We start from the raw sequence: 12212 nt of genomic DNA on the forward strand, positions 1-12212 counted from the left end.
GAAGCCAACAGGATGATTGGCTAAACGTTAGCCAGTTCGAATCAACAAAAACCGACGGAATCCCGAAGTTTTATAAAAAGTAATAGTCCTAGAAATGAAAATGCTGCCGATTAAGTTGCACTTTTAACCGTCACAATTTTTTTTAATTTATCATAAAAAACACAAACAACACTCTTTCGCCAAAACCTAACTGAGTAAACCTTACCTCAAAGTGTCAAAGCTCCCTATAACAACGTTAGTCGCCAGATGGCAGGACTTTCGTATAAGCATGGTTAATTACCTTTCAGAGGTCTGGTGAATATTGCTGGTCAACGAATACAAATCGTCCGCGTATTCAACGTTCCAGTTGTACCACATCTTGTCCGCCGCTCCCCTCTCCAGGCCTTCGGGCGACGTTGCCACTCTTCGCGACCAGGGAAGTAGGTCGATCTTCAACCATTCGACGTCCTCGTAAAACGGCTTATCTGAATTACCACAAATCGTCAAACTTACAGACGGTAACGCGGTTATACCGGAATACCGAATTTCTCCGGTTTTACGGCCCGTCCCATTTCGTATTGGTTAAGCCTGTAGTTGATCAGCATATTCCTAGGAGCTTTTCTGATCGAGGTCACTTCGAACGTGTAAAAATCGTAACTCTCGGCGCCACCGGGAAGATCCTTGGACAGCCTCCTCTTAACCATCTATGCGAAGCGCCACCACCATTACAATAATGCGTTTGTCGAGTACACTCAAAGACTCACATCCAAATCGTCACACTTCAACCACCCAGCCATTGCTTCCCCGGTATACACCTCGTCTTCTTCCGTTCGATCGGCGCTTCCGGTGTCCCGCCCTCTAGGTACGCCGTGAGGGTAAAACACGTGAAAACATCCGTCGCCACTCTTGTGCACCACCAGACACTTGTCCGCCATCTGTACGAGGAAATACGCCATTTTCTTCCTCAACAGCGTGTCGACGCCGGTGCTCAAGTCCTTATTGTCGCGCCAATTCTCTATCCGGACCCGTTTAACTATAACGTCGAAGAAGTTCTTGCCGATAAGGACGTTCTTGATCGTGCGTTTGTCCGACACAGCCAAGTCGTCGGCGTGGGAGTAAACGTGATTACCGTATTCCAAAACCTAAAACCCATTTTCGGCACTCGTTCGTATGTGAACCGGCAAATAAAACCTCGTCGACTTTCTTCGAATCCCACTTCTGAATCGGGACCGACAACAGTGTCAGGCAGGCGCACAAACACGCGAAATGATCCTCGCGAAGCTGGCTCGCGTCTGCTTCGCGCACTTCCAGCGCTCGAGCACCTTCGATGACGTAAAAACCACTCTTGTAGCGATAACCACCTTTGCTGACCTCCTCTTTGGCCGTCGTCCGCACGTAACGATGATCTTCCCCGTCCGTGCCGTCTTCGGCTTCCTCGATCGCGACCTCTCTCTTCTCTTTGAAAACTTTCTTAACCTTGCGCGGCAAATTCTCGCGCGATCTGCGTACGCGTTTCACTTTCACTGAACTTAACACGAATCTAGTGTAGGTGACGTCATCGGCAGCGTCCCTCTTGCTTTTGTTGTACATAATGCGCGTGGTCAACGAACGCAGATCCTAAAAAGCAGCTTCAATTGCGCTAGTCAAACGGACTGGTCGGATACCTTGAACCGCGAGAAGCAAGCGACTCCTGTCTTCCCGAGACCATCGATCAGACCGACTTCATTGTTGCCAAAACCGTCGTACATATAGTAAAGGTGGTTTCTGTACATTAAGCCGCAAGCGTAATTAGGGGTGACCAAGACCCCAGCGTCCGATCTGACGAACAGGATTTTACCGATCGCCAACTCCAAAATGTTGCGCCTGATGTAGGAGTCGAAGACATACTCGACCAGACACGCGAATCGGGTTTTTCCCAGCGATATCTGCGGTATCTCCATCTTGGCCACCTAAACTAAATTCGTGAAAAGTAGTGCTCGACGCCGAAACGTTCGGCATATTGCCTGATCGTAACGAAATTTCGACGCGTTGAACAGCTCCGAACCGCATTTGAGGACGTAGTCCACAATGTCACCGGTCCAAGATAAAACGGAATACTTCTTTGCCACCACGCCGGCCATGATGCACACGAACGGTGCCATATACTCGACGTCATCGCCGAACTCGAAAATATTCCTGCGGCCTCGGATTATCTGAGAATCGTCCGGCAGCTCGACGAAGTTGGTTTCTTTCGTTAATTCCTCCGACTTGGTGACGTCCGAGATGACAGGTACGTAAGAATCCGACCAGTAATCTGCTTTAGCACGAGCCGGTCGGAGAGATTTCATTCGCTGTCTCCCCCTTATGTAGGAAGGGTACAAGATCTCTTTGCGGATGGGGAAAATGGTTAATTCTGTATTCATCTGCAACAATCCTCGGCTGAGTTTGATCCAAGAAGAAGTTCTAATGGGTTTACCTCTCCGCTTAACTTATTTGGCGTCATCATGGCGGTGTATTCGGGACTTGGTCTATAAAAGTCCTCGACCTGATCGATCCCTTCAATATCTGCAAACAAGTCCAGCTCCTTCGATTCCGTTTGTTGTTTATCTCCAAGCTCATCTTCGTAACTTTCTCCGTAAGCTTCTTCCAGTTCAATTTCTTCTTGAGTCAGTTCAAACGAATCCAGATCCATAAATGGAACTAGCAGGTCTTCCTTAGGTGGCACAGGTCTCGGAGGTTCGATCTAGAGGAAGCTAACATTCACGATATTGCCCATAGGACGGTAAAAAGATGGTGCTACTTGTGTGTCCGATAAACTGGGCGAATCTAGATCGGCAACCAGATCCGTTTGAACGGGTGTTTTGGCAATAAGCTCCACTACCGAGGGACGGAAAAGAGGAGGGATTTGATGCTCTGCCAAGCTCTGAACCGTTGAATCAATCTCGTATATCGACGCATCTAACGCTTCCCCCATCAGCAAACGTCTCATTGCTAGAGCGGAGTAATCTACGGTGACAGGCTTCTCAGTCGCCAGTTTCTTGCTCCTTTTCATCTTATATTTGCCGACTACCTCAGCCGGCAATTCGTCAAATGGGATGTGTTTAGGAAAATGTTCGTTTTGCACCTAAATCATTGACGCTCATTATAATATTACGTGCATAGAAATCGGTCCACTGTCATTTTTTTATTTTAGTTTTTTTTTTTTCTAGAAACTATTCATCTGACTCAAAAAATAAACAATACATCGAGTAAGAGATTTTTTTTATTTAAAGAAACTTCCACAGATTACTGTAATACTTTTTACAAAACTGGATTCCACCTGAGTCGAACTTGCTGACGTTTCGCCAATTATACTGTTGGCTTCTTCAGAGATGACTGAAACTAGCTCGTATTTTACTCTGTACCTGCTTATATATTGTTTGAGGGGGGCGGAGCTAAATGAGGGGCATAAACACCGTCTCGGATGACTGGTGACAGGTAGAGACCTGAGCCGCGGTTGAGATTGTTAGGTTGTTTATAGGTTTCTATAGACTCTCGGATTTTTTGTTGGTAGAAGAACTGATTACATGCAAGAATTATAGTTTTATCAAATAACATTTAATGTCCGGTTTCATGAGTGTGTTCGGCAACAGCTGATGAGTTTATTTGTCTTAGTCGTATTGCTCTTTCGTGTTCTTTGAGTCTAGTTGATATCTTTCGTCTGGTCTCTCCAATGTATTCTTTACCACATATGCATGGAATGCTGTAAACTCCCGGCATCTCAAATGGAATTTTGTCTTTATCGGACCGAAGATGTTGAGAGATTTTTGGACAAGTGGTAAATGTGGTTTTGACTTTACACCTCTTTAGAACTTTTGATATGTGATGTTTTGAATATAAAGAAGGACCACAGTGGCAAATGTAGGATTACGTTTAATATCTTTAATGTGGTAATTATTGGAGAGAAGAGCAGAGCTAAGGTGTTTTGATTCTGGGTTCAGTGGGCTGAGATAGTTTTACAGCTCTGTAAACAAGAGAGTTGATAACCGATGATTTTTGAGCCGGATGGTGATGTGACCATGCATTAAGGTATCGGTCTGTGTGCGTACGTTTTTTGTTAATAGCTCATCATTAGTTTCCAACTCAATGGTATAACGTATGTTAGGGTATATAGAATTTAAATGTCTAAGAAATTCTACTAGGGTTTCTTGATCATGAGGCCAAATAACAAAAGTATCATCGACGTAGCGTTTCCATAATTTTGAATTTAGGTGGAAGATGTTGAGAGCTTTCTTCTCAAAGGCTTCCATAAATATATTCGCGATGACTAGTGATAGTGGAGAACCTATAACCCATAGGGATTCTACGTCAAAACTAGAATATCTTGTATATCTAATGTAATGCTTTTTAATTGTGCAATGAAGTGAAAGGAACTAAAAGAAATTTATTCGATAAAACTTATTTATGAATCTTAACCGCGACTCAGGTCTCTACCTGTCACCTATTTGGGAATCAGTCATCCGAGACGGTGTTTATGCCCCTCATTCAACTCCGTCCCCCTCAAACAATATATAAGCAGGTACAGAGTCAAATACGAGCCAGTTTCAATCAAGCTCTGAAGAAGTCAACTGAATGATTCGCAAAACATCAGCAAGTTCGACTCAGCAAAAGCCGACGCAGGGAATTGCCGCTTTGCTGGTACTCACCGGATCGCGATGGATCTTACACACTTTCAACGCGTGAACCCTAAAGACGAGATCCTTAGAATCGAAGTTGTGGGCGATGAGATCGATCAGCGAATCGAGATTGGAGTGCATCGAAACGCACGCCCGTCCTTCTCTATCTGCGTAGCCTTCGAGTCCGCGTGAGTAGGGGTCGAAACAGAAATACATATTTCTTTGCTTCCACACGGCCAGATGGCAATTGTCGATCTGCACTATAGCGTTGGCGTTGCTACGGAAATAATCGTCCAACGCGCAGCTCAACTGGCAGCAGCATTTCTTGTACATCATGTCCATAGTCACGTTCTCGTAGATGTAGATTTCGACTGTAAGAAAAGAGTTGAAGTTCTCGACGTAGCGACCAAAAGGACCCACCTATATAGGGACCGATGGTGAATATCGCTGGCAGACTGGCCAGGTCCACTGCTCGCGATGCGGCACACTCCGCATACAACTGGTTTCCTATAATCATAATTTTGTCCACCGTAGCTCGGTGCCACGCACTTGGTGGCGTAATCCTCGAATACACCTTCAAAGTGAGTTGTGAACCCGGAGATCGGAAACTAACCGACCTTTTTTGATACCAGGCTGACGACTGACATGGGCAAAGACTGTTTGTTCCGAGCAAACCCGAAACACTTGTCTCCCAAGTCGAAGGACCCCAAGAGCACGGCCTTGGTCGCGTTCAAAACGTTATACGTGCTCCTAGAGTCTAAGCATTCGTTGTCTTCTGCCTCTTCCGGGTCGTCTTTGCCTAAAACCTGATGAGACAGTTTTCGATTTGAACCTCGACCCCGCCATCCACCAGAACCACCTTAAACACCTTTATGGGGTAAATAACGAAAGGCCAATTTCCTAGGTTTGACCTCTGCAGAAGTACGGTGACCAAAGACGGTACGTCGTACAAAATGGCCATGATGGCCGTACCGGTGGGTGAGCAGTAAAGGTCTTTGGTTCTAGCCTTGCCGTCGAAAAGGTAAAAGTACTTGTCTTTCCATATCGCCACATTCGTGCCTTGCGTCTGGAGTATTCCGGCTTTCTGCCTGGCGAAGAATATGTTCAACGCTTTGGTCAGATTGAAAACCCTCTTGTCCGTCGATCGGATCAGGCCGGAAACTTCCGGATCTTCCACGGTGAAGCGAATCTTTTTGTTTCCTACGTTAGCACCGTCTCTCTCACCATGTCGACTTTCAAACGTACGACTTTACCTATGACGCAATACTTATGCAAATCCTCCGGTTTCAACTCTATCCCGGACCTGTGCAGGTGTAACCATTTCAAACTGCTCAAGTACAGCCGACTGCCGGTCTCGACGATTTCGTCCACGTTGTCCGATGTCCATTTGTTCGGATGGCGCAAAAAAGAAAAACAATACGCCGCCACTGGTATGCACACGCCCTGCGCGTCTCTGGCTTTTTCCGAAACGTGTTCCGACCCTGAAAGGAGGAAACACCGAGTGTCATTTTTAGATTTTTTTTATATGCCTGAGTCATTTTGGGGATTAAGTGCATTAGTAATACGAGAGATGCTTTGGAAAAGCTGTAAACTAGTTCAAAGTATGTTTTTTTTTCAATTTTTTAAAAACCTCATACAGATGTGACAAGGCTGATTGTCACGTGCATTCTAAACGACAAATAACTCACAAGACCGTATATTTACTCACATTAAACAACTCAAAAGGAACATGGAATTTTATTTCTAAGTCGCTGTCGCAGTTGCTGCTAAATTGCTTGTCCGTCCGTTCAGGAAAAATAAGCTCAACCCTTACAAGGTCTCCAGCTGATGCGTTCTATTGAAGAGTGGTTCCAAACTACTACCAGAATCGGCAATCTGAACGATCCAAAAACGTTTTTATTACCATTTTTGTTCTCTTGTTTCTCTTCACTGGGGTGTCAATTTCTCTTTCACATCTGTTAACTCTGTTTTTCTTGGCGATAACTTTGGATAAGGTCTAATAATTTCAGGTGTGACGATCTTCCCAGCAGATTTTTTTCGCTACCTCACTGCAGCTAGGAATTTGATAGTGAGTACTATCAGCAAATCCCGGCCAAAATTCTCGTGAACAATCAAGTTTTGTAATATTGCTCGTTTGCTCTTTTGAATGGTGTAGTCAATTTTCTGCATATTGGTGGTTTCCTGGCTTGGAGTATCTTTTTCTTCGGAGTTCACCAGGTCTGGGCCGGTTATTCCTTCTTGATTTAGAGTACCTAAATCTGGTATGGTGTCTTCGTCATTTAATATGCCTGGGTCCGGATTATCAGTCACTAAGCTCGGAAGAAATTCATCATCGCCAAAAATATTTCTGTGGAGAGTGGAGAAGTGAATGCGCGTGGGTGCGCCATAGTGACAACTAAAATTATCTTCATGGTTTTTTCAGATTATTCAAACCAGAAACAGAACGATCGACTGGCTGAAACGTATGCGAACAACGAGAAAGAAAGGCGAGCATGACAATACCATTTTCTTGGGCAAAATTAAGTTCTTAAATGCTGACCATGGTTATCTAATAGAAGAGGACAAGATTTTCCGCAGTACCTTTCACATGATGATGAAAAAATTTAAGATATTCCTTGCATCCGACCTGAAGACTTTGCCGAACCTTGCGAACAGAGTAGACTCAAATTCAGAAAATGTGTCTTGGAGTGGACACGCGGAAACAAGAAAAATGGTGCAAAAGAAAGCAGCATTTTGTTTTGTTGAAGCTAATGATGACCCTTGCTAAAGTTGCTGCCACTGACTTTCGAATAGACAACTCCGCACATGAGTTTAAAAATCCACTGAACCAGGCTTGACCGACCATTTTATTAGTATTTCCATTTTCAAAGATATGGCATTAGCGTAGTTACATTCGATGCTTTAAGAACATGTTCAAGTTCGGGCTCAAATACTAAACGGACTGCATAACTAGATTTTGATTAAGCAATTCAACCTCTGGTATTTTTTGACAGTATCTTGCCCAGGTAATATATGTCTAGTTCAGCTGCCGCTTTTCTTATTGATTACCCATTCAACTTTACGAACCTAGCAACTCTTAACTCTTATCTCAATAAGTACAAAACTAAGGACAAAAAAATTAAATACAAAAAGTGTTTGACTCTAAGCATACATTTTATTTACAGTATTTTTATGTATACAGGGTGATCCGTTTGTATCATTACAGTAGCCAACTGTATTTTTTTAAATGGAATGCTATGAATATTTTTGAGAATTCTAATTTTGTGAAAAATAAACTTTTTAGTCTTTTGCGGAAAAACGGGTCTTTGAAAAATGTATTTTTTTGCACTTGAAAAATAAAATTGAGGATTTTTCTTTTCAATGGAAGTGGATAATTTTGGTTAGGTTTTAGTTAGTTTTGTTTTTGGTTAGTTAGTATTTAATACTTTGACCTATCAATGAAGAAAATATATTACACAGGCTGGTCAGTAATCACATAAAAAAATGTTTTTTCTAATAAAAAAAAACATTTTTTTAACACGGAACACTCCATATTGTTATTGGGTTTGGGATTTAATTTTGTATCATTTCATATATATAGCTTTTATTACAAAAATTGGTAGTTTAGAAGTTATGGCCAATTTTCGTATGTTTTATTTTAAATCAAACCAAACCTATATAATATCCTATTCTAAATTTTGCTTAAACATTAATTACTTTCATCGGCAAAATAAATAAGAACTAAAAGTTCAGATTTTCACGAAATTATATATATTCACATGACAATTGTTTCGACAACACCGTGGGTTTATCAAATCAAAAGATGTTGTCGAAACAATTGTCATTGTCAAAATCTGAACTTTTACTTCTCATTTATTTTGTTAAATGGATTTTCATTAAGTAAAAGCCACCTCAGTACAATTACTTAGATATGAACAAAAACAACAACTAATGCAAGTAAACTTATCATTAATTAGAAACCATTTTCTATATAACGTCCTTGTAGTATAAATATAAGGTAGTGTATATGGTTTTAATCTTCCCGATTTCAGTTTTCAGGTGTAAGAAAACACTTTTTTTTTAAAAAAAAGGAAAAATTTATTATTAAAAACTACTAAAATTTTTTAAAAATATTCATAGCATTCCATTAAAAAAACTCAAGTTGGTTGCTGTCCTGTAACACCGTGTATACATAAAAATACTATAAATAAAATATATACTCAGGGAAAAACACTTTTTGTATTTGACTTCTTTTCCTCAGTGTGTAACTTTTTGAGATAAGGTAAGGGAGCATCTGAAATGGACCATCAGGAGCTGCTTTTCCCCTATCTGTCTCTTAAAGCTTTGAACAATGTTTAGATCACCGGAAATCAACAAAAAAGACAACTTTACCTTAAAATCACGGAAAATTTAATCTCCCTATTTGAGATATTCTTTTATGCCTAATAAGAGAATCAATTCACCAAGTTCAGAGTCAATACTTACGTTAAAGAATGAAGAATGTCGTCAAAACACAAATACCGATTTTCATTTTTATACGCGAACTATTACCTAGGTATCTACGCATCTGTAAATCGTGCCGTTGCACAGTAGTCTACAGCACGCTTATTTTGGCCAAAATTATTTATTAAAATTTTTTATTGTGAATCAACATCAGAAACGTGTTTTACTTGTTATTTCCAGGATACTATTTATAGGCGCATCAACATGTGTATAACGGAATGGTACACGTGCTCCTGTGAATAAACCTCTGTTAAGAGGCAGAACTTGATTAAAAAAATAAACTAATATGATACCTATCTGTGAATCTAGCATCATCGTGTATCATCACTTGTGCACGTTACAATTTACCTAAATTTGAAAAGAAAATATTGCTTAATACTTTTATAAAATTGCAGCTTTTAACACTCGCGTTATTTATTGCCTTTGCTTGCATTTGAAAAATCATTCAGGCACAAAAACACTAACTTTGAAATAAAAACTACATATATGTGTATTTACAACTTTACCTACTATTTTCGACGACTCCCCATCTAAATCTTCTAATTTTTCCTCATCAAGACTGTATTCACAGCGATTCAATAAATCCTCAACTTCAGGCGGAAGGTGGTTTATTGTCAGTTCAGATTTGTTTTGCTCGATTAAATATATCAAGTTATTAATTCTGCTGCTTTTTCTAGCATGAAACTCCCTAGCCTGCTTATTTTTAGACTTCGAAGCTTCCTCACCAAAGACACCTATCGGCAACAAGTGGTTTTCAATGACCAGTCTCAAAACTTAGAGATAAGTTTATTGGAAGCTAACAATTGAGTGCCATAAAGATAATCCAGAAACGACATATCAAACTTTAAGAAACACCTGTTACCTCTCCAAATTCTTAAACATTGGAAAAAGCTTTCCTGGCCGTGTTGCCGTCGTTTTTAGATCCATAACGATTGCATTTTGACTTATCGACGTGCAAGCCTAAATGAGATCATCATATATTTTGCGTGAGCTTTTTTCGCATCACTAAAGATGCCTTATTTTCTGTACCTCTCACCTGCCAGATTTTTAATTCATTGTACTCAAAAAATCTTATCCAGCAATCCAGGGGCTTACATCATAATGAAATGCATAAACTTATTGTCTTCAAAATTTTTCAGCTGTAGCATCACAAATTCGGCATGCCTGGCTTGAACGAGTTTTGATGGGAATAGTTATGATTTTCCCATCAATCAAAGTAACATGAAAATTGTGGATCCAGGTTTGGTATTCTTGAAGATCTTTAATTTCATTGTCTAGACTTTCTTTCTCTTTCATAACATGATCTCTAGTTTCTTTGACATATTCCATTTTATACGGCCTGCAAAATCTCAGAGATTGGGCATTTCATTATTCCAGAGGATAATGCCATATGAGCTAAGGGAATCATGGTGTTAGCGAAAATACTCGCATCTTGTGTATCTCCAGAAGACATTTTTGACTGTAATGCATCTCTTCTGGCACTTTTTTCATCGTAAGGAAACTTTGAACTGACACTGACACTGATACTTGTTCACGCTGTATTGAAAATTTAGTTTTAGGGTCAGAATCGAACAAAGAGTTGAAAATATGAGTTTTTTCAAGAACATGCTTCTCATATTTATTGGGCAATTCATTTTAGTTTATGCTATCTAAAACATATTTGGCAACAGTGAATCGCTTTGCCAATGTCTTTTCTTCAAAATTCCAAAGATTATAGAGTTCCTGATTCTTGAACCTGTAGCGACCTAAATAAATGTTTTTTTCTCTTATATTTGAACTTGATAGCCAAAAAAGTACGCAGCCAGAAAGTCAATATATAAGAGTACCAAAAAACACTAACCTCAGAGTTATCACTTTTAATCATTTTTTACAGCCCTAACAAAAGTTCATAAACGCAGTTGTTTTCATGAAAAATGCACTGCGTCGTATTTATATCTATCACTAATTAAAACAAGCAAATATTTCAGAGTCTCTTCTAAAAATTTTCATAACCTTACCTGGGTTTGTAATGTCCATTGCAAAAAAAATTCTGGGTTATCACTATCACCAGAGATCGCAGTCGAAAAGCGAATGAAGTTTTTATTATTGTGGTACCAGCCATAAGTTCTCTTTCCAGAATTGACTTTCAGACATTTTGGCCAAAATCAGCGGACTATGTAGTAATGTGCGTTGGCAAGATCCAGACTTTGTGACAACCGGCTCCGGTCCCCCTAACCATACCTTGGTGCAAAGTCCCCTGCTTCGATCCGAAATAGAACTCCTTCAACACCATCTGGTTGATATCGGTAAAGGAGTGACTTTCTAACGTTCCCCTTCGAAATCTCCTCTTCTTCGGTTGGTGCCTTTTGATTTCCGAGTCGCGACGAAATTTCTGGACGTACTTTTCCACCGCTTCCGACTTGGAAACTAAAGCTCCTTTTTCGCCATACACCGCTTGTGAAAATTTCGACACCTGACTCATGAACTGGCCGGTTAAGTCCTGGTCCACATCCCCTTCCCCTTTGGGTTGTTTTTCGGCCGTTCTTCGTTTCGCGCTTTTCCGCGATTCCCCGCCTTCTTCCGCGATGTCATCCAGATGCTTCTCATCTCGATACCTGATATCACAATAATCAATGGGTTGCTCAAACTCCAGTCGAGTGTCCTACGGAGTGTAAGGTCTAGGTTTCCTCGAGTACACTAAATCGAAACTGTCGTAACCACCCAATGGGTCCGTGACCTGCGCAACGTTCACGATGATTCCACTTTTGGGCTTCTTCAGACGGAGCTCTTCGCTAGTTTGAGGCTCCGCGTGTAACCAGCTAGCAGTAGGGGTAACCGCTCTGGGGGGGACCTTGGCAACCGACACTTCCGGGGACGGTATCTCGAACTGAAGCAAGCTTGTACCTAGCTACCATCAGAAATTTAGCAGTTTATACCTCGCTTTGTAGTTTCTTAGAGGTGACTGGATCTGCCACCACAATGGTTTCGTATCGGCAAAATTTCTTGTAGGTATTCTTCCTGTTCTTCTCGAGCAATCTCTTTTGCTTCTCGGTCACCGGTACAACATAGCGAGATCTCGGCTTCTCTAATTGCGCAACGTCCTGTAGATCGATACGGGTGCTGTAATAGGAAACGTCA

General features: G+C 41.0%; 1 protein-coding gene across 3 annotated transcripts in view; it reads right to left on the reverse strand.

Moving 5' to 3' along the window:
* LOC132706790 (uncharacterized) overlaps positions 1–12212 on the reverse strand; it is a 242995-nt gene that overhangs the window by 230461 nt on the left and 322 nt on the right. For all 3 annotated transcript variants that reach the window (XM_060678328.1, XM_060678327.1, XM_060678329.1), the window contains exons 3-18: positions 12011–12194; positions 11741–11961; positions 11316–11689; positions 5867–6094; positions 5473–5813; positions 5243–5419; positions 5034–5187; positions 4644–4984; positions 2759–3082; positions 2435–2701; positions 1983–2381; positions 1644–1928; positions 1171–1596; positions 744–1121; positions 521–683; positions 281–464 (exon numbers count right to left, since the gene is read on the reverse strand). In XM_060678328.1, coding sequence (XP_060534311.1) covers positions 281–464; positions 521–683; positions 744–1121; positions 1171–1596; positions 1644–1928; positions 1983–2381; positions 2435–2701; positions 2759–3082; positions 4644–4984; positions 5034–5187; positions 5243–5419; positions 5473–5813; positions 5867–6094; positions 11316–11689; positions 11741–11961; positions 12011–12194 — 4446 coding nt within the window. The remainder of the gene's footprint in view (positions 1–280; positions 465–520; positions 684–743; positions 1122–1170; positions 1597–1643; positions 1929–1982; positions 2382–2434; positions 2702–2758; positions 3083–4643; positions 4985–5033; positions 5188–5242; positions 5420–5472; positions 5814–5866; positions 6095–11315; positions 11690–11740; positions 11962–12010; positions 12195–12212) is intronic.

Source organism: Cylas formicarius, unplaced genomic scaffold, assembly GCF_029955315.1.
Source record: "Cylas formicarius isolate icCylForm1 unplaced genomic scaffold, icCylForm1.1 PGA_scaffold_8__14_contigs__length_24414737, whole genome shotgun sequence".
NCBI lineage: Eukaryota > Metazoa > Arthropoda > Insecta > Coleoptera > Brentidae > Cylas > Cylas formicarius.